Source organism: Macaca nemestrina, chromosome 2, assembly GCF_043159975.1.
Source record: "Macaca nemestrina isolate mMacNem1 chromosome 2, mMacNem.hap1, whole genome shotgun sequence".
Lineage (NCBI taxonomy): Eukaryota > Metazoa > Chordata > Mammalia > Primates > Cercopithecidae > Macaca > Macaca nemestrina.
Genome location: NC_092126.1, coordinates 115093334 through 115114314, shown reverse-complemented (window position 1 = coordinate 115114314; position 20981 = coordinate 115093334). Strand labels below are relative to the sequence as shown.

Genomic DNA, 20981 nt, shown 5'->3' with positions numbered 1-20981 from the left:
CAAATCTAAGCTGATCTCTTCTGAGGGAACTTGGAGTTTTGGGGTACCAGCCCAGGTGGCCAACAGCCTGTACAGATTCCTTTGACCTCACTTCTTGGGATCCACTCACCTTGTAGAAAGAAGGAACAGCCAGGTGGTGAGGTTGCTGGGATCATTGAACTGATTAATGAGCCGCTCCCTCTCAAAGGCAGGGGTGCTACCATCTAGCCCTAGGAGGAAGGAAAACCATAAGAAGTGGATATATTAGAGCAAGGATACACAGCAAAATCACTGGGCAATGTCTTTTAAAGAGCAAAACAAACAGAAACACAACAGTGCTCAGATCTCACCCCTTGGACATATCATGGGCCTACAGTAAGTAAGGCCCAGGCATCTACAATTTGAAAATATCCCCAGGTGATTCTCAGGTGCACCATGGATTATAAACTACATTTCTCCCCTTTAGTTCTTAGGTCAATTCTAAAGCCAAGAATCCTAGACTTCAGAGTGTATAGTAATCACCTAGGGAATTTGGAAAATACTGGCTCAAGGTGACCTCTTGCCTCAGTCTTGTGAGTCCTGGTGAGTGCAGAAGGACTAAGAGTTTGTGTTTTGATATGGATTATGTTCCTCCACTAGGAATCTGCATTTTTAACAAGCTCCTGAGGCTAAGAACTTGCTGTAAGGAGACATAAAGGAAATACATCTGGAACAGTAGGATGAAACACATGAATGAAAGGTGGGAAGCTCAAAAGAGGGAGAAAAAATAGCCTTTAGGGCCGGAGGCAGTGGCTCACGCCTGTAATCCCAGCACTTTGGGAGGCCAAGGTGTGCAGATCACGAGACCATCCTGGCCAACATGGTGAAACCCCGTCTCTACTAAAAATACAAAAATTAGCTGGGCGTGGTGGCCTGTGCCTGTAGTCCCAGTACTTGGGAGGCTGAGGCAGGAGAGTCGCTTGAATCTGGGAGACGGAGGCTGCAATGAGCTGAGATCGTGCCACTGCACTCCAGCCTGGCAACAGAGTGAGACTTTGTCTCCCAAAAAAAAAAAAAACTTCAGTTAAGAAACATAAATAGTAAGGGTAACACTTATCATCTTGAGTAAACAGCAAAACTAAGGGCATGAAATACCACCTGGAAAACTGAATTACTACTGTTGTAGGTAGCAACAGTTTAATTGCTTGGTACTGGGGTTCTATGTCAGGACCCAAACCTACCTTTCCAACCTGAGTTCCAACAGTTTCCAAGCACAGCTCACCACTGAGTTATAGGGCAAGCTCTGAGCCACACCTTGTGCTGGGGGTCTTCCTGCTACTCCCTGAACTTCCAGCTCTCTAAATCCTTCCATTAGGGCAGTGGAATGAGGGCGATTTCTCCACACTCCCACTCCCCACAGGACATCTGGCAATGTCTGGAGATATTTTGGTTGTCACTACTGCCATCTAGTGAGTAGAAACCAGGGATGCTACTAAATGTCCTATAATATACAGGACAGCCCCTTAAAACAAAGAATTATCTGGCCCAAATGTCAGCAGTGCTGAGGTCTGTATTTCTCAACTATTTTTTCATTACCACCCCACTAAGGAATGATTTTTTTTCCCCAATGACACTATGTCCTCCATGAAATTTAATACCACAGATATACTGTATATCTGTTTATGTACTGTATGTATATCTGTGACTTACACATTTTAAAAGTTAAGATTTCCACCCTCTGCTCAAAAAAAAAAGTTCAGCCCTTTAAAGTATTACCTCCCCCACAGAGAATGCATGATCTAGGCTTGTGTTCACTCTGATCTTTCAGCCTGGAATGATCCTCAGGCAACAATAGCCCTGTATATTCAAATCCTCCCCATTTTTGAGACACCTTGGCCAATCATCCTCACCAGAGTGATTCTATCCTCCTTAGAACCCCAGTTAGGGCACTCAATTGTTCTTGAATTGTCATATCTCAGATGAAGAGAAGGCCTATGCCTTCTATTTCTCTATACTCTCCCATCTCTCTCAATCCCCCAGCCCCTAGTACAGTACCCTGTACGCAACGACTGGCTCTTAGTATTCCCCTGCTCCTTGGCTAATCACAAATATTCCTATGCATTTGATGGAGTGGAGAAAAAGAAAAGAGAGAGAAGGAAAGGAAACCCTTAAGCAGACCTTGCCAAGGCTTCAAGAACAACGCAACAACGAACTCACGGAAGTAGCTAATGTTTCGAACCCACTTCTGTGCTCCTTGCCCCTCGGCACCAGGTGGACAGGGCACTTCTCGTTTTCCAAGGAATTCCTCGATGAGAGCCAAGGTGGAAAGGCTCTGGCTGAAATGGAAAACATTTTGTTCAGATGGCTCCCAGAATTGAGGGAACACTGTTCCCAATAGGTTCATACTCTTGTACAACTTTCTGACAATGGGAGCTCCAGAACCTAGCACTAGTAAGAGGTAACTCTAGGCTGGGCACAGTGGCTCAAGCTTATAATCCCAGCACTTTGGGAGGCCAAGGCAGGTGGATCACTTGAGGTCAGGAGTTCAAGACCAGCCTGGCCAACATGGCAAAACCCCATCTCTACTAAAAATACAAAAATTAGCTGGGTGTGGTGGCACACGCCTGTAATCCTAGCTATTTGGGAGGCTGAGGCAGGAGAATCACTTGAACCTGGGAGGCGGAGGTTGCAGTGCAGGATCACACCATTGCACTCCAGCCTGGGCAACAAGAGTGAAACTCTGTCTCAGAAAAAAGGAAAAAAAAAAAAAAGAGGTAACTCTAGGTTCAGTACAGTGGCTCACGCCTGTAATCCCAGCACTTGGGAGGCCAAGGTGGGCGGATTACCTGAGGTCAAGAGTTCAAGGCCAATCTGGCCAACATGATGAAACCCCATCTCTACTAAAAATCCAAAAATAATTAGCCTGGCATGGTGGCACGTGCCTGTAGTCCCAGTTACTTAGGAGGCTGAAGCAGGAGAATCGTATGAACCTGGGAGGTGGAAGATGCAGTGAGCCAAGATCGCGCTACTGCACTCCAGCCTGGGCAAGAAGAGTGAAACTCCATCTCAAAAAAAAAAAAAAAAGAAAAAGAAAAAGAAAAAGAAAGAGGTAACTCTACCAAGAACAACCAAGGGTATCCTTTCTAGCACATAATGGGAGCAGAGTCATCCACATACTTATGACTACCACCACACTGAAAAAATACTCTCTTCATTCTTCACTTCCACAGTTGAAAGTTTCTGGGGTTTAGCTCAATGCAGAGTAACAAATAGCATTTAGCATTAAACACTACCACTGCATGAATATACATCAGATATGATTATGGGTTTTACTAGAGAGACAAAATCACTCAGTTGCTTCCAAGATATCATGAGAGCCAGTGTCCTTAGAAGTGATCCATAAAATCAACACTAGGCTCTCCCCAAGCTAGAATCACTGCTGTCCTCTCAAAGTGTGTCACATGTGGAAGCCCTCACTCTGAGGCTCCTGAGCCAGGCTCCTGCCACTTGGTTCTTCTTGGAGCATAATCTGGTCAGATTATAAAGGAGGAGAAGCAATCAACTTCATTTTCCTGGGGAGTCAAGTCTTAATGAGACTCAAAGCTCTAGCCAGACTAAGAATATAACTTGGAGCAAACTACATCACTTATTTGGCTTTACAGACAAAGCTTAAAACCGAAAATAAAAGGTTAGGGAGGGACAGAAGATTAAACCAAGGGTCAGCAAACATTTTCCGTAAAAGGACACACAGCAAATATTTTAGGCTTTCTTGGCCACATAGAGTCTCTGCCGCATATTCTTTGTACGTTTTTTATAACCCTTTAAAAATGTAAAAACTATCCTTAGCTCTCAAAGTAAACAAAAACAGGCCAGAATTTGAAAGATTAGACTCCAATGCTAACCTAGGGTTCTAAATTGTTCTCTGTGGAGAAATCAAATTGGGCAATGAAATAAACTCCAAGAGACAGACAACATGCAAGAAGGTCCTCACAATAAGCACTTGTGGGGGGGCGGTGGCCTTGGTCTTGTTCTGTGGTGGTTTTGTCATTCTTTACCACAGACACACAGCCTCAACTGGAAGTTTCTCATCCTACCTAAACACAAGGATCTTGTCCCCAAGCTTCACACTTTCCTCAATCAGGTGGAAAAGCAGTACCATCTTGGGAGAGTTTTCTAAGACTCCAGTCTGGTAATTAGTCAGAAGGTCCTTGGCCTGCAAGAGAGAAACAAGGCAGCTTGGAGCAGGTGCAAGGTCAGATCACTAGAAATAAAATTCTTTCCTTCCAAGGCAGCAGCTCATTGGCCACCTTTGTAATTCCATAAAGAGACCCTAGCCGTGCATCCCTACCCTTTCCCCATGCAGGACTTGCACCACCCCTTCTCAGCAATAGTTTATGGTTCCTGAAGGATCTGTTTGACTTACCCATTCATATGTGACGATGTTGTTGCCTCGTTCCTGGAAAGGGTTGAAGCCAACGCCCTGTAGGAACTTGCTATTGGTTGCCTCTCCCACTGAGGAAGCCAAGGGGCTATCCTCCCCCTTGCCTTTTGTTCCCTGTGGTGGACAGCGGGTACTGGTCCCCGCAGAGCCAAGTTCTTCCACATCTAGGTCCTGCTCATTGGCCAAGCTCTCCTTCTGAAGGGCTTCATACAGCACATCAGGGTGATTCCAGATCTGAGGTTCAAGGAAAGGGAAAGGGGACACAGGACAAAGAACAATGCAAGGGTGTCCCAGGAAGTCTGGAAACACATACTTACTCAAACACACACGTCCCACAGTAAACACTGTCACACCAAAAATTAAAGTCAGAGCCCTTCACAGCCAAAGAGCCTGCATATTTGTTTTCATTGCCAGTTCTGGTCACCATGACACATGAATGGGAACATTCATACCAGGAGCCATACCAGTAAGTATGTTTGCTACATAATCAAAAAAGCTGTCACAAGCCTTTTTGACATTCTTATTCAAATAAGAGTAAGAATGTTCCAGTTTCACCGTGTGACTACAGTCTGCTACTGTATAAAACTATAGACAAAAATGTATCTGACTTATAGTAGATCAATCACATATCATTTCAGGGAGTATTCCTAGCAAGAGTTGAGAACTCCCAGGAGAAGAGAGGAAAGGAAGAAGGAAGGATGCAGTGACACCAAAGCATCATCACAGAACATGTTTGCCTTAGTTTCCTGGCCTTGACTCAGCACTGTGGCTATAAAAGAAATATTTGGAAACCCCTCCTAAGCTCAGACACATACCTTCTGCTGACTTATCAAAGCAGTGGCCAATTAAGAATAATACCTAACAGGTCTGCTAAAGAGTAGCCAGAGGTAGAGGTACAAGGTCAATGAAACAGGTCCCTCAACAAAACAATGAAAGCAATCTCAATATGATTAGTATGGAATCCAACGGAAGGTATCCCTAATAACTTGTCTAAGCTATATATCTCTTGAATTCTGATTATGCTAGCAGTCAAAAACACTGCCCCACAGTATTTTTCCATTATCCCCCTTGGTATAATAAGTTGTGCAGCTGAGTTGCACACTGCAGGAAGCATCAGTTATATTACACTGTGTGAATGGCACCCCCAGGAGTTATGTGGTACACAACCAGCACCTCTCTCCTTAGAGCCCCCAAACCTCCAGTGCAGTGAACTGAGGTGGCCCCTTCTCACTTTATTCTTCCTTTATTGAAGACTCTCAGTAGAAGTAACTCCCTTGGGACCATGTGTATCCTTAGTACCCATCTCAATCTTTCCTGAGGCCCCAATGCACCTTGCAACACACGCAGAATGCCTTAAGGGGGTTCAGCCCCAGCCAACCGCTGCTACCACAGTCCCGGAAGCGATCCATGAACTGCGTGTACAAATCTCGCTGGATCTTGGAGAGCCGCACAAGGATCACATTTTCTTCCTTGGCAGGGAGATGAATCTTCAGCACAGTGTGGCCTCTCCTACGGAGGCAAACAGATCAGAAATGGCAAGGTAGTGTGGCCAGGAGGGGTCAGAGCAAGATAAAAACAGAGCCTTTTGCACTCCTACCACACCTCCCTCTTGAGGATCTCAACATGCACTGCAGCCTTGCAATAATGCAGAGCGGTTCAACAAGCAAGAAGAAACTCATCTTAAGGATGAAAACTAACACTAAGAGGCAGAGTGACCTGTCCCAGGTCATGTCTGACTGCATGACAGAGACAGGGGAACCTGAGGTTCTTACTTTAATTTGGGCTGCCTCTCTGAGCTTTCGCTCCATATGCCATCTCAACAAGGAAAAATGAGGGATCTGCTTTAGACTAGCCTAAAGTAAGTCAGCAGAATGGTACCTTTTTCTTGCTTCTCTCAGCAAGAGAGGTGTCTCCAGTACCTTTAAAGATAACTTTTGAGAGAAGCACTTCTAGGCCAAACTTTCAGAGAATTGAAACAGTAGATATCCACCATCTGCTAGCTTGTCACAGGAAGCAAAGTTTTACTACTGCCTCAGGGAAGGGGCCCTCCTACTCCAACATCCTATCCTATATAACAGGCTTGGCATGCCCTTGGCAACAGGGCCCTCTGAAAATTCAGGAAGCAGGACCCTGAGGATGGCTCACCTCTGCACAAAGCCCTCCAGAAGGCTGTGCAAGACATGGCTCCGGTACCGCATGAGGCGGACGTCCTGAGGTGTGCTGTCAATACATTGCCCGTTCAGGATAGGGCGTTCAAACATGTTGCTGAACTCCTGCCGGGTGCCAAGGAAGTCTGGGCGCACAAAGTCCACCATGCACCAGTACTCAATGAGGTTGTTTTGCAGAGGGTACCCCGTCAGCACCACCCGGCGGCGAGAGCGGATATTCTTCAGAGCCTGTGAGGTGCTGGCCTGGCAGTTTTTGATGCGGTGTCCCTCATCACAGATTACTACATCAGGGCCAGGGCGGCATAAAGCCTTCTCAAACTCTAGGGAGGGAAGAGGATCCGGAGTCAGAGGGTGACAGGGCCTGCTCTTAGTCAATAATATGAGAAGTAGGGGTGCACCCTGGAGGAGACAGAAGAAATGAAGGAAGCAGGAAGCAAGAGTCAGCCCCCCTTGGTGAGAGGGTGCCAGCCATTCAAGCTCCTGGATATGACTGGTATGACTTGGTATGACGCTAATCTGGCAGTTAACTCTTGCAATAAATATCCCTTTCCCCTGTTCCTTTCCTTACTTTGTTTTTCTTTATGTGAAAAGTATAACTGACTTGCATTCCTAGGGCTTGGACCAACTGGGCAGCAGAGAGAGGGACCTTACAGAGTGCCAGCCTAGGATTAAAAATGCATCTGGATGAAACCAATGGGAATAATCCAGACACTTTAGTGGGCTCTCACCATTGCCAGTGTCTTGACTCCATCTGAAGGCTGGCTGGTAAGAGCTAGCTAAAGGACAGGGTCTTCCCGCAGTTATTCTCCAGTCATTGCTAAATGGCAAATTCATCCCAGCTCTACCATAGAAGCAAACCTAAAACAAACATAATCTCATAGATGAAGAGACTTATAAAGTGAAATGGCCTCTGAGCCCTTAAAAACTTTCTTTCACAAATGAGCAAAGGCCCCTTAGAAGATGGAGTAGAATTAGAACTATGACAGGAATGGTTTTCACTAAAAGCAACTGGGATACATTCTTTTTTATAAATTCACAAACAATAGTATTACTACTTTGTCTTTATATTAGTGATTTAAACACTTTATATTTTCTTCATGCTTTCTCAGAACATCTCTAGAAAGTGGTAAAGGAAATGGTTACTATTCCAACTGTTCTGTGAGAGAAACAGGGACAGACGAACAGAGGAATAATCTCCCCCAAGCCAGTGTGTGGCCTGGCCTAACCATAACTGCACAGCTGGCAGAGAAAGCAGTACCTTCTAAGAGCCATTGGAAGTCATCCTACTCATCTTGGGAACCAGGATTTTTGATCCATGATAACAATTCACATCAATAATGCCCTTTGCATCTGACTAGGTGCTATTAGTAGACATGATTTCTTTTTTCGTGAAACACCAACAAGAGTATTCCTGGGATAGGCTGCCCACCTCTCCGAAACTCCTGCTGCCGATCTTCCTCATCTAGATCAATGATGACTGGGTGAGAACGTTTCTTGGTTTTCTTCGGTCTACCTGTGGCAAATGATTTCTTCAGAGTGAGGAGTCTGTACATCTCGTACCCCATCAGTAGCACCCCACCCTCTGACACCCAATCAGCCATTACTTTAGCACGAGATGCCATTGTCCTGCAAGGTAAACAGAGAAAATTGTGTGAGATGTGAATTATATCTCAAGAATTATTGTTTCCACTGCTCCCAAGGAAGAATTGCTCACAATCAAAGCTGTGTTGATGTATATTCAGAACTTCTTATTACCAAAGATTTCATGTGGCAGCAAGCACAGGGCTAGCTAGCCTACCACCCAAGGACCTCCCATCATCTCAGATAAACTAATTGCACTCAGGATGAACTGGATCATTGATGGTGGTTAAACAACAAGAAACATAGCAATTCAACTACATAAGGCAACAGAAAATGAAAATCCCCTTGGATATTCACGCATGACTACAACTCAACATTTGAAGGAGCATTTCAATCCCATGATAAATACAAGGTCACAGAAGGAAGGGCAACATTCTGCAGTTTACTTGCCTGGGCTCAAGTGAATAAAGAGCCACAAACAGTAAAGAGGAAAGAGAAGAGACCAGATGACCCTCAGTAAGTCACTCCACTTCCAAACACCAGAGCCCTCACTGTATTTCATTGATTGCATGTGGACTAAAAGTCCTGAAATCTAAGAAAGCAGAGCAACCACCTGAGGTCAACTCATCATCTCCTCATTTTTATGTGTGTCCAAACATCACAAAAGGCACCCTCTGCAAAAAATACAGTAAGTCTACCTTCTCAATTATCCATACCAATGAGGGGAAAGGTTAGCATATAGAGCTGGTTTGTTGAACCAAGAAATAGCTTTAGACTTTTGGAAATCAGGTTGACTTTATGGCATACATAGATAGATAATTTTATTTAAATCTAAAACAAAGCAAGGCTTACACCTTTCAAAGCTTTGGGAGTTGTACCATTAAAGGTCAACTGCAGACCAGTGCCTAAAAGAAGTGACTAATGATTAGGTTTTTAAGAAAAGTGAAATGTAATAAGTAAAAAATTAGACAGTAGAGGCCAGGCACGGTGGCTTACGCCCATAATCCCAATACTCTGGGAGGACGAGGTGCGTGGATCACCTGAGGTCAAGAGTTCGAGACCAGCCTGGCTAACATGGCAAAACCCTGTCTCTACTAAAAATACAAAAATTAGCCGGGCATGGTGGTGGGCGCCTGTAAACCTAGCTACTCGGGAGGCTGAGGCAGGAGAATCACTTGAACCCAGGAGGCGGAGGTTGCAGTGAACTGAGATCGCACCACTGCACTCCAGCCTGGGTGAAAGAGCAAGACTCCGTCTCAAAAAACAAAAAAAAAAAATCTGACAATGGAAAGATCCATTGTTTCGTGCTGAATTTTACTACAATATGCATGGGGAAAATATGACCATCCCCACATATTTTTCAAGATATAAAAGCCTCCTAAAGCAGAACACAGGAAATTTCTCAGGCTACTTAACTCTGGCTTTCCTGAAAAGCTAGGTAGAGAAAAAAATGAGTAGCAAGAACAGAGAAAGTGACACATCAAGAAACCAAAACAAATCTGGATGCACAGGCTACATACTCAAAGAGACTGCCTTAACATCAGATCCCGGACAGAAGTCTAAAAGGAAAGGGGCAGAGAGGAAAGGGCAGGCCACCTACTTGTGCTCATCATTCAAGATGTGAACTTTAAAGAACCGAGGCTGGACTTCTTCAGGCTTGTTGTCAGCCGGGAGGGCTTCAGGAGGTGGAAGCCACATGTTGAACTCTGCCAGCCAATTCTGAAGAGTATTAACCTATTAGAAAGCCAAGTCCAAAAAGAGAGTTTTATGGAACAAACTCAGAGCTGAGCTCATCAAGCCTTTTGGTGCCCAGTAAAGGCATTAACGCAGAGCTCTTCAGAGGAGTGACTTAAGTGGTGCCTTCCCAAAAACTCTTACCGGCACAATGGCAAGGACTGTTTTGGCTGGCGTGTGGCGGAAGAGGACATCGACGAAAGAGATCACTTGCAAAGTTTTCCCCAGACCCATGCTGTGGGCCAGAATACAGCCAAAGCCACTGCTGGTCTTAAACCTCTCCAGGGATTCCACCAAGTTATCATAAAGGAACCGGATTCCGCCAATCTGACAAGGGACAAAGACAAATGTCAGAGGGGCTCAAAAAGATGAGGGCTCCAGTTTTTACTCACTTTGTAATTAGTAAGAATTAAGTAAATGAGAAGGCATTATAATAGATAGCAGGTGTGGATGGCCATAGAAGATTCCCTGTACCTTGACTGGTCTATTTGCTGGTGACAGTCCTCTTGGAAAAAACAGAAAAGCATTCACTAGTACAGTGTAATGCCCCATGTAATGCATGAATCAGTAGTGTCAAATTCCTGACAGGATCTTTCAGTCAGTCTGGTTTCCTTCAGCGTTGGGAAGCTCACCCTCTTAAGGCAGCCCATTCCATAGGAGTAGTTTTTTTGTTTTTGTTTTTGTTTTTGAGACAGAGTCTCGCTCTGTCACCCAGGTTGGAGTGCAATGGTGCGATCTCAGCTCACTGCGACCTCCCATCTCCCAGGTTCAAGCAATTCTCCTGCCTCAGCCTCCAGAGTAGCTGAGACTACAGGTATGCACCACCATGCCCACCTAATTTTTGTATTCTTAGTAGAGACGGGGTTTCACCATGTTGGCTAGGATGGTCTCAATCTCCTGCCCTGGTGATCTGCCCACCTCGGCCTCCCAAAGTGCTGGGATTACAGGTGTGAGCCACCACACCCGGCCTGTTAAAGAGTTCTTAAGGCTGGGCTCGATGGCTCATGTCTGTAATCCTAGACCTTTGGGAGGCCAAGGTGTGCAGATTACCTGAGGTTGGGAGTTCAAGACCATCCTGGCGAACATGGTGAAACCCCGTCTTTACTAAAAATACAAACGATTAGCCGGGTACAGTGGCACACAACTATAATCCCAGTTACTTGGGAGGCTGAGGCAGGAGAATCATTGAGCCTGGGAGGCAGAGATTGCAATGAGCCAAGATTGTGCCACTGCACTCCAGCCTGGGCTACACAGCAAGACTTCATCTCAAAAACAACAACAGCAGCAGCAGAGTTTTTAAGCTGAGTTATGCACAATAGCCAAAATATGTAATCAACGCAAGTGTCCATCAGTGGAAGAAAGGATAAAGAAAATGTGGTGCCTATGCACAATGGAATATTATTCAGCCATGAAAAATGAAATCCTGTTATTTGCAGCAACATGGATGGAACTGGAGGTCATTATGTTAAATGAAACCCGCCAGGCACAGAAAGACAAGTATCACACATTCTCACTCATGTGGGAGAGCTAAAAAAGTCAATCTCATGGAAGTAGAAAATAGAATGGTAATTACCAGAGGCTGGGAAGGGAGAGGAGGGGGAGGAAGAGACGTTGGTTAATGGGTACAAAAATACAGTTACTAGGTCAGGCACGGTGGCTCATGCCTATAATCCTAATGCTTTGGGAGGCCAAGGCAGGAGGATCACTTGAGCTCAGGAGTTCAAAAATAGACTAGGCAACACAGTGAGACCTCGTCTCTACAAAAAAATTTAAAATTAGCTGGGCTTGGTGGCATGAGGCTATAGTCCCAGTTATTCAGGTTGAGTTGGAGGATCACCTGAGCCCAGGAAGTGAAGGCTGCAGGGAGTCATAATCACTGCACTCCAGCCTGGGCGACAGTGCAAGAGTCTGTCTCAAAAACAAAAAGTTCTCAGCCAGGCACAATGGCTTATGCCTGTTATCCCAGCACTTGGGGAGGCTGAGGCGGGTGGATCACTTGAGCTCAGGAATTCAAGATCAGCTTGAGCAACATGGTGAAACCTCATCTCTACAAAAAAAAAAAAAAAATTAGCTGGGTGTGGTGGTATAGGCCTATAATCCCAGCTACCTGGGAGGCTGAGGAGGGAGGATCACTTAAGCCAGGGAGGTCAAGGCTGCAACGAGCAGACATTGTGCCACTGCACTCCAGCCTGAGCAACAGAGCAAGACCCTGTCTCAGAAAAAAAAAAAAAAAAGTTCTTAATTGTAAACTGAGTCAATGTCTGTCTTCATGGAACTTTTACTCACCAGTCCTGGTTCCAGGGTCTGGATCAACACAAACTACTCTACTCCCTCCTATCAGAAAGTCCCTCCATCTTCTGACTCTCACATCTCTTCTAGATACAGACCTTCCTAATCAAAGCACTGCTCGCCAGAGACCACCTCAGTCATGGGATCCCACAGAAAGAGGCTCAAATTATTAGGTCAAGAGATCCAGTGCTTTCTACGGGGTAGGGCAAACCTGAAGCTTGTCTCTTCCCTTTCCCCATCCCTTCCTATTCATCAGGAATCCTGAAGCATCAACTGCTGGAAGGAAGTAGCAGGTCTTTTCAATAGCTGAACAAGCTGCTCTTGGTACCAAACAAGTACTTCACAGGCTGTGACGCTAATAACCACCAGCAGGCAATGTTCATAACAAGGAAACAAAAAGGAAAAGGAGAAACAGTCAAGGTTTGCTGTACCTGATGAGGTTTCACAGCCCGTGCCAACTGTGGGGCAAGGAAGACATTTTCCTCCTCTGGAGGGTGGTTTAGGTTGACAAGGACCCGCCCAAGGGCATCACGCTGGTTTAAGACATCATTGACATGGGTGCCACCCTTCTCTTCTTCCTCATCGTCTTCACTGACAGACTCACTGCTGTCCACAATATGCAGAGTGTCCTCCTCTCCAGAGCTCAGTTCTATCACCTCTGAGACAGCAAAAAAAGCAAAACCAAAAATCCAGGGAGTGAAGATAATTTACTGCACACAGAGCAGAAGACTACAGAAACTTAAAGTTAGAACTTCTCATCACTTATTAAAATTTTGACTTTTACTATTTCTCTCTTTCAGCTCAAGTTAAGACAAGCAAAAAACTTATATTTACCAATGAGACACAGGGAAATTAGTCAAAGCCACATCCCAAACTGAATGAGGAAGGACTGGACTCTTTTCAAAGTACAGTCAATCTCAGCATGAACACCAGGTCGGGAGAAAGGGAGGCACCTGGTTTCATCTTACCATCTCGACTGCTTTTTTCATCCTCACTGCCACTGCTACTGTCCAAACAAATGACTTCCTGGGCCAAGACCCGAGGAGGCAGTTGGGGACCATCACTTGCTCTTAAAGCAATTTCCTCTAGGAAAAGCAAAATGGAAGGGAACGATGTCAAGACCACATTTGGCTCTAACATATTTCCCAAAACAATTCACCACCCCTTTTCTTTTTTTTTTTGAGACGGAGTCTCGCTGTGTCACCCAGGCTGGAGTGCAGTGGCGCGATCTCGGCTCACTGCAAGCTCCGCCTCCTGGGTTCACGCCATTCTCCCGCCTCAGCCTCCGAGTAGCTGGGACTACAGGCGCCCGCCACCACGCCCGGCTAGTTTTTTGTATTTTTAGTAGAGACGGGGTTTCACCATGTTAGCCAGGATGGTCTCGATCTCCTGACCTCGTGATCCACCCGCCTCGGCCTCCCAAAGTGCTGGGATTACAGGCTTGAGCCACCGCGCCCGGCCCACCACCCCTTTTCTTTTATAGCTCTCTTGGGGAGTATCCACCAAGAAGAGAAACAGAGCCCATCTCAAAAACCTCAGCCCTCCTTCCAAATTCCCTTTCTCTACTGGTTTTTTCTTCCTGCTATCCACCTGACCACTAGAAAAGGTCCCAATCTTTTGGCAAGTTAAAATCCAAAGTTATGAGAAAAAATCTAGATAAAAACCTATTTAAAGAGTACATTTTTATTCATTTTAGCTTTTTAGATGATTTTCTTCTGATTGTGTGGTCTCAAGAAGCTGAATGACTTTAAAGGATTCCTGAGAGGCCACAATCATTTTATTTTTATTTATTTATGTATTTATTTTTGAGATGGAGTCTCACTCTGTCGCCTAGGTTGAAGTACAGTGGCGCAATCTCAGCTCACTGCAACCTCCACCTCTCTGGTTCAAGCTATTCCCCCTGCCTCAGCCTACTAGTAGCTGGGATTACAGGTGCACGCCACCATACCTGGCGAATTTTTTTTTTTGTATTTTTAGTAGAGATGGGGTTTCACCATGTTGGCCAGACTGGTCTCAAACTCCTGACCTCAGGCAATCCGCCTGCCTCAGCCTCCCATAGTGCTGGGATTACAGGCGTGAGCCACAGCGCCCAGCCAAGAGGCCACAATCTTATTCCAGATCTGCTTTTGACCACTGTGTGCACCTAGAGCTTCTTCCTCCTGAAGCAAAGGGCCTTCCCTGCCATGTCCACTGCTTACCAGGGAGGAATTCCAGCGGAACAGTAGGAATAGGGGCTGCATAATCTTTCCTCTGCTGCTCCAGGCGCTTCCTTCTTTCCAACTCTTCTTGCTGTGCTGCTTTGGTAACAGGCTCCAATTGATCCTCCCGGAGTAGCTTTCTAAACATTCACATAAGAGACAGCACTTGGGTTCAATTAAGATTTGGGCAATGTAATGGCAAGCTAAAGAGAGAAATAGCCATTGCTGATCTCAGAGAGTTGAGGCAGGAGAAAGAGAAGCCACATCAGCCTCACCACACCCATGCAAGGAACAGCATTAAAAAAATAGGACATCAAGCTCAGATGGCTCTAGAAAAACATACTTTCCATATTATTTAACTCCCTGACAGATGCCCCTGCCAACTCATCTCTCCACATAACAGATCAAGAATAAACTAGAGTAATATTTGATTCACGAAGCTGAAAAGCAGTATTAAAAATAGTGTTGTTGGCCAGGCGCAGTGGTTCACGCCTATAATCCCAGCACTTTAGAGACTGAGGCAAGTGGATCACCTGAGGTCAGGAGTTCGAGCCCAGCCTGGTCAACATGGCAAAACCCCGTCTCTACTAAAAATACAAAAATTAGCCAGGTGTGGTGGTGCACACCTGTAGTCCCAGCTACTCAGGAGGCTGAGGCAGGAGAATCGCTTGAACCTGGGAGGCAGAGGTTGCAATGAGCCAAGATTACACCACTGCATTCCAGCCTGGGTGACAGAGTGAGACTTCATCTCAAGAAAAAAAAATAATAATAATAGTATTGTCATGTAGAAAAGAAACTAGGATTGGCCGGGCACAGTGGCTCATGCCTGAAATCCCAGCACTTTGGGAGGCGAAGGTGGGCAGTTCACTTGAAGCCAGGTGTTCCAGACCAGTTGAACCAACATGGCAAAATCCTGTCTCTACTACAAATACAAAAATTAGCCAGGGGTGGTGGCGGACACCTGTGGTTCCAGCTACCCAGGAGGCTGAAGCACAAGAATTGCTAGAACACGGGAGGTGGGGGTTACAGTGAGCCGAGACTGTGCCACTGCACTCCAGCATGGGCAACAGAGAGAGACTTTATCTCAAAAAATTGAAAGAAAAGAAATTTTAAAAAAAGAAAAGAAACTAAGGTTACAGGGATTTTATATTATTTTCAAACTCAGAGTAATATTTCAAGTTGTCATTATTGTTATTCTTTTTTAAGTGGAGGCAGAAGGAGAAAAAGATATCACTCATTTCCTTTCAATGGCACATATTGTTATTTGATAGAAGGAAGAACTGTTGGGGATTTGGACAGTTAAAGAAGTTCACATTTTTGCTCTTAGAAGGAGCCTTGCTTTGGGTCAGACAGTCCTCTACCATTAGAATTTGACATCTAAGAAGATGAGAACTCAACTTGTAAAGTCTTGTTTTGAGACATAAGAAAAATAGAGGAAAAACCGGAAAGTCCAGCTGAGAGCACCTTATCATCTTTGGGCTGCCACCTGGGGTCTCCAAAGAGTAGAACACCCTCCCACAGTGGTCAAGGCCTTTCTCATTCTCCCTACAGTCCTCTGAAAGCCCAAGTCCAGTGATCCTGAGCTGCACCTTCACTATTAATGGAGACACACACTTGACACTTTTCTCCTTTGGAGAGAGAATTCTCCTTCCCAAATCAGTCTTTCTGCTACTGACAGCCTTAAGATGAAGGTAAAACCTCTATTCCCTTCCCTCTCCTCTTACACAGAGCACAGCTCACCGTATGTTTCTTCTCATGTGGGAGGGCTTCTGAGCTCTCTTCTTTTTGGGGTCCTCTGAGACTAGGTTCTTGCCTTGGTGGTGCCTAAGCTGCTCTGAAGGCTCAGACTGAGATGAGGTAGTTGAAGTGCACCGCGGTGGCTGCTGCCCATCTTCTCCCAACTGGGCATGCTCAGTGCCACACATGCCTTCCAGGGATGGGTCTGAAAAAACAAAGGGAAAGACATTGCTTTACAGGGGTGAGAGGGAATGAGTTTTGATGCCAGACACACCTGGGTTCAAATCTCAACTCAGCAACTTATTAGCTGGGAATCTAAGGCAAATTATTTATATCTCTCTGAACATCAGTGGATGTATCTACAAAATGAGGATAGTGAGGCCCATACCTCAGAGCTATTGTGAGGACTGAATAGTGTACATGCCTAGAACCAAGCCTGGCCCAGAGTAAGCCCACAACAAATGATAGCCATCACTCTTACTATAGTTTAGTGCTATGATCAGAGTGAGGAAGTTTCATGGCCTCAGAATGCTCAGAAAGGGACAATCTGAGCAGCCGGGCTCCAAATATAGCTCATAATCAGTTGTATGACTTTAAGCAAGTCCATTCACCTCTCATCTGCCAACAGGGACAATATTACTCCTTTTAGTGTCGTAAAGCATTCACTCATTCAAACTTGCCAGTCATTTCATGAGGGCTTATGGCAAGCACTATCCTAGATGCTTCAAGGGATATTTCTAAGACTCCTTCCCTTCAAGAAGTTTAGAAGGTTTTGTAAGACTCCTTCCCTTCAAGAAGTTTGTGTTCTGCTTAGGGAGACAGGGCATGTACACACACAGACTCAACATGGCAAGGTGTGCTAAATATCACAGGAAGGGCAGATCAACAGATACAAAGAACTTTAAGGTTGACGACATCACAGGAATTTGAAAGACACTAATACATGTGATGATCATGCAGGAACTATATGGGAGGTAAAATGTGAGTCAGGCCTTGAAAGATAAGCAGAATGTCTAAAGGTAATACCTTAAAAGATAGTTGGGGGCCGGGCGTGGTGGCTCATGCCTGTAATCCCAACACTTTGAGAGGCTGAGGCGGGAGGATCACATGAGGTCAGGAGTTCGAGACCAGCCTGGCAAACATGGCAAAACCCAGTCTCTACTAAAAATACAAAAATTAACCAGGCATGGTGGCAGGTGCCTGTAATCCCAGATACTCGGGAGGCTGAGGCAGGAGAATCACTTGAACCCAGGAGGCGGAGGTTGCAGTGAGCCAAGATCACACCACTGCACTCCAGCCTGGGCGACAGAGTGAGACTCCGTCTATTAAAAAACACACAAAAAAAAGGTTGGGGGTCCAGGGAAGATTCCTGATAGCGGGAATGTCATTTGTAACATCCAGTACCAGCAAGGATTGGGGTTGGAGTAGGCGGATCCATGTGCACACCCCTGTCCTCAGCCTGCTGAGTAGCATTCTGTTCAATGGGTAGACAGGCTTTGAGAGTCACATAGACCACAAGCCTGTCCCCAAATTCGTCAGAGCTTCCCAGACATAAGCACTACACAACCAAAAGGTCTTTCCCAAAGGTAACAGGAATTCAGAACTAGAATATAAATGCCAGAACTGAGGTGCTCTAGACAATGCTATTTGGATCTTAGGCAGGAAGGAACCAGGAGCTTTGTGGGGTTTTTCTGTTAGTTTTTTTTTTTTTTTTTGAGGGGTGCAGTCAGGGGGCTGGTGGCTTATTGTTTGCTTTTAACTATAGACTTTATTTGGATTTCACCAGTTTTCCATTAATATCCTTTTTCTGTTACAGGATCCCATCCAGGATACCATGTTGCATTTAGCTGTCATATCACCTTAGTCTCCCCTAAACTATAGCAGCTTCTCAGTCTATTCTGGTCTCTCATGACTGTAACACTATTTTTTAGAGATAGGGTCTTGCTCTGATGCCCAGGCTGGGCATCAGTGGCCCAATCACAGCTCACTGTAGCCTCAAACTCCTGGGCTCAAGAGATCTCCCAGTCTCGGCCTCTCAGGTAGCTGGGACTACAGGTGCACGCCATCACACCCAGCTAATTTTTTTTTTCTTTTTTGTAGAGACAAGGTCTCGATATGTTGGCCAGGCTCGTTTCAAACTCCTGGACTCAAGTGATCCTCCTGCCTCACATTTCCAATGTGCTTGGAGTATAGCCATGAGCCACTGCACCAAGCCTTACCCACTAATTTTAACGTTCATCAATGGGTCTTACCTAGAACTAATTATTATTGTAGTATGTTAATGGTGGTTTTCTATTTTCCTCTTTCCTTCTACATTTATTATTTGGAATTTTTCTGTAAGGAAGAATTGTCCTATTGATTGATTGATTGATTGATTGATTGGAGATGGAGTTTCGCTCTTGTTGCCCAGGCTGGAGTACAATGATGCGATCTCGGCTCACCTCAACCTCCACCTCCCAGGTTCAAGCGATTCTTCTGTCTCAGCCTCCCAAGTAGCTGGGATTACAGGCATGCACCACCACGCCCAGCTAATTTTGTATTTTTAGTAGAGACGGGGTGTCTCCATGTTGGTCAGGCTGGTCTCGAACTCCCAACCTGAAGTGATCCGTTCACCTCGGCCTCCCAAAGTGCTGGGATTACAGGCGTGAGCCACTGTGCCCGGCCTCCCATTTATTTATTTATTCAATTTTTTTTTCTATGAGTATGCAGTCAAGGGTCTTTGGGGTAAGAAACATTCAACCTGAGAGCCTTTGGTAAAGAGACGTCGGGCTGTCATTAAGTCTTGATGAATGAACCTGTAGGCTGATGTCCCTAGGCCAAAAGAATGATGTACCATGGGTCATCATCATCCTATGCACTCAGTCACTACTAAGAAATAACATATGGGCTGTCTCACCACTCACTGGCTGAATCAGGCAATCATGAGTATCCATGTTACTGCTCACCTTCCATAGCTTGGTATGGCCTCCTCCTTGTCATATTACTACTCCAGCTTCCTTATGGTCCCTTTCAGATTGATGCCAGATTCTAGAACAGCATGAAGTTCAAAACTAATGTTTGCTAAGAGTTAACATGGCATAGGGGTGCAGTAAGGACACTGGAACCAGACCGATGGAGTGTGAACTCCAGCTATGCCCCTTATTATACCTTTCTGTTCATGTTTATAAAGGGACTGGAGGAGAACAATTGTAGTAACCTCTAAGGGTTGTGGTGATGATTTTATGAGATAGCCTAAATTAAGAACTAAAACAGGCCAAGTGTGGCTCACGCCTGTAATCCCAGCACTTTGGGAGGCCATGGTCGGGGAACAGCTTAAGCCCAGGAGTTTGAGACCAGCCTGGGCAACATAGCAAAACCCCATCTCTACAAAAAAAAAAAAAAAAAAGAAATTAAATTAAATTAAAATGAGCATGGTGGCATGCGCTTATAGTCCCAGCTACTCAAGAGGCTAAGACGGGAGGATTGCTTAAGCTTGGGAGGTGGAGGCTGCAGTGAGCCATGATCACACCACTCACTGTACTGCATGCAGCCTGGGCAACAGAGCAAGACCCTATCTAAAAAAAAAAAAAAAAAAAAGAAAGAAAGAACTAAAACAGTGCCTGCCACATAGTAAACACTACATTTAAAAAACAAATAAACAAACAAAAAACAGCTGCTGCTTTTACTATGACTACTACTACTCCAGGTATGAGGTATGGATTTAGTTTTTTACATTGCCTCCTTTCTCCCTTATAATAACTCTACAAGAGTTTTGCTCCCCTAATTCTAAACATGAGAATTTTTGCTCCCCTCTTTTTTTTTTTTTTTTTTTTTTGAGATGGAGTCTCGCTGTGTCACCCAGGCTGGAGTGCTGTGTGGCGCAATCTCAGTTCACTGTAAGCTCTGCCTCCCGGGTTCACGCCATTCTCCTGCCTCAGCCTTCTGAGTAGCTGGGACTACAGGCACCAGCCAATACGCCCGGCTAATTTTTTAATATTTTTAGTAGAGATGGGTTTCACCATGTTAGCCAGGATGGTCTTGATCTCCTGACCTCGTGATCCACCCGCCTTGGCCTCCCAAAGTGCTGGGATTACAGGCGTAAGCCACTACGCTTAGACTTTGCTCCCCTAATTCTAAATATAAGACACTGAAGCCCTGAAAAGTTAAAAATACTTGCCCATGGGAATATAAGAAATAAGCAGAAAAACAGGAGCAGGCAGTTAAAAGTATGAGCTTTGCATTCAGGCAGTGCTGCCTTTAAATCCTGTAGCTCTATGTTTACAGACGCAACTTCTCTGAGCCACAGTTTCCACATCTGCAAAATAGGGATGTCAACGGTTATCTTGTGGAAGATAGTATTCTTCAAACCCTTGTCTGCCTAACACCGTGGAATTCCATACTCCCAACCACATTGAACGGTCTGGGAGCATGCAAAGCTCGGGGGCCTTGGTCAGACATGCTGACATTTGTGTGAGAATTCAAATCTCAACTATATATTCTAATCAAAGATCAGAAATAAGAAAGCAAAGGGGGAAGCAGAAATGACATGTGCAAACTGCATCTTGTCACAAAATCAATGTTTCTTACACACACACATACTGCCTCCATGAAATTGTAGACTACACTTTCACGTTAAACCTCTCCATGTGAGACTACTACAAACCAGCCACTGTTGCCTCTCCTGCTCCCTGCTTTCAATTTAGCCCAATACACATATGAGCATCTGCTAGGTACCAGGCCCTGTGCCAAGGCACAGTGGAACAGACCACATGGGGAAACACATATGCTATATGGAAAGTGCCCAAGAGCAATAACACTTGAGGAAAAGACACCAAATCCAGGCTTACTGGCTGGGCATTGGGGCGCTTCCTTGGGAAGACCGAGACCTGGTCTTCA

General features: G+C 45.2%; 1 protein-coding gene across 9 annotated transcripts in view; it reads right to left on the bottom strand.

Moving 5' to 3' along the window:
- LOC105480508 (RAD54 like 2) overlaps window positions 1-20981 on the bottom strand; it is a 167848-nt gene that overhangs the window by 55601 nt on the left and 91266 nt on the right. For all 9 annotated transcript variants that reach the window (XR_003017767.2, XR_003017768.2, XM_011739490.3 and 6 more), the window contains 13 exons: window positions 16110-16311; window positions 14370-14509; window positions 13140-13256; window positions 12603-12829; window positions 10027-10209; window positions 9749-9882; window positions 7997-8193; window positions 6545-6887; window positions 5731-5908; window positions 4382-4633; window positions 4053-4171; window positions 2176-2294; window positions 110-209 (listed from right to left, as the gene is read on the bottom strand). Coding sequence is in view for 7 of the 9 variants with exons in the window: in XM_011739490.3 (XP_011737792.3) it covers window positions 110-209; window positions 2176-2294; window positions 4053-4171; window positions 4382-4633; window positions 5731-5908; window positions 6545-6887; window positions 7997-8193; window positions 9749-9882; window positions 10027-10209; window positions 12603-12829; window positions 13140-13256; window positions 14370-14509; window positions 16110-16311 (2311 nt within the window). In the remaining 2 variants the exon portion in view is untranslated. The remainder of the gene's footprint in view (window positions 1-109; window positions 210-2175; window positions 2295-4052; window positions 4172-4381; window positions 4634-5730; window positions 5909-6544; window positions 6888-7996; window positions 8194-9748; window positions 9883-10026; window positions 10210-12602; window positions 12830-13139; window positions 13257-14369; window positions 14510-16109; window positions 16312-20981) is intronic.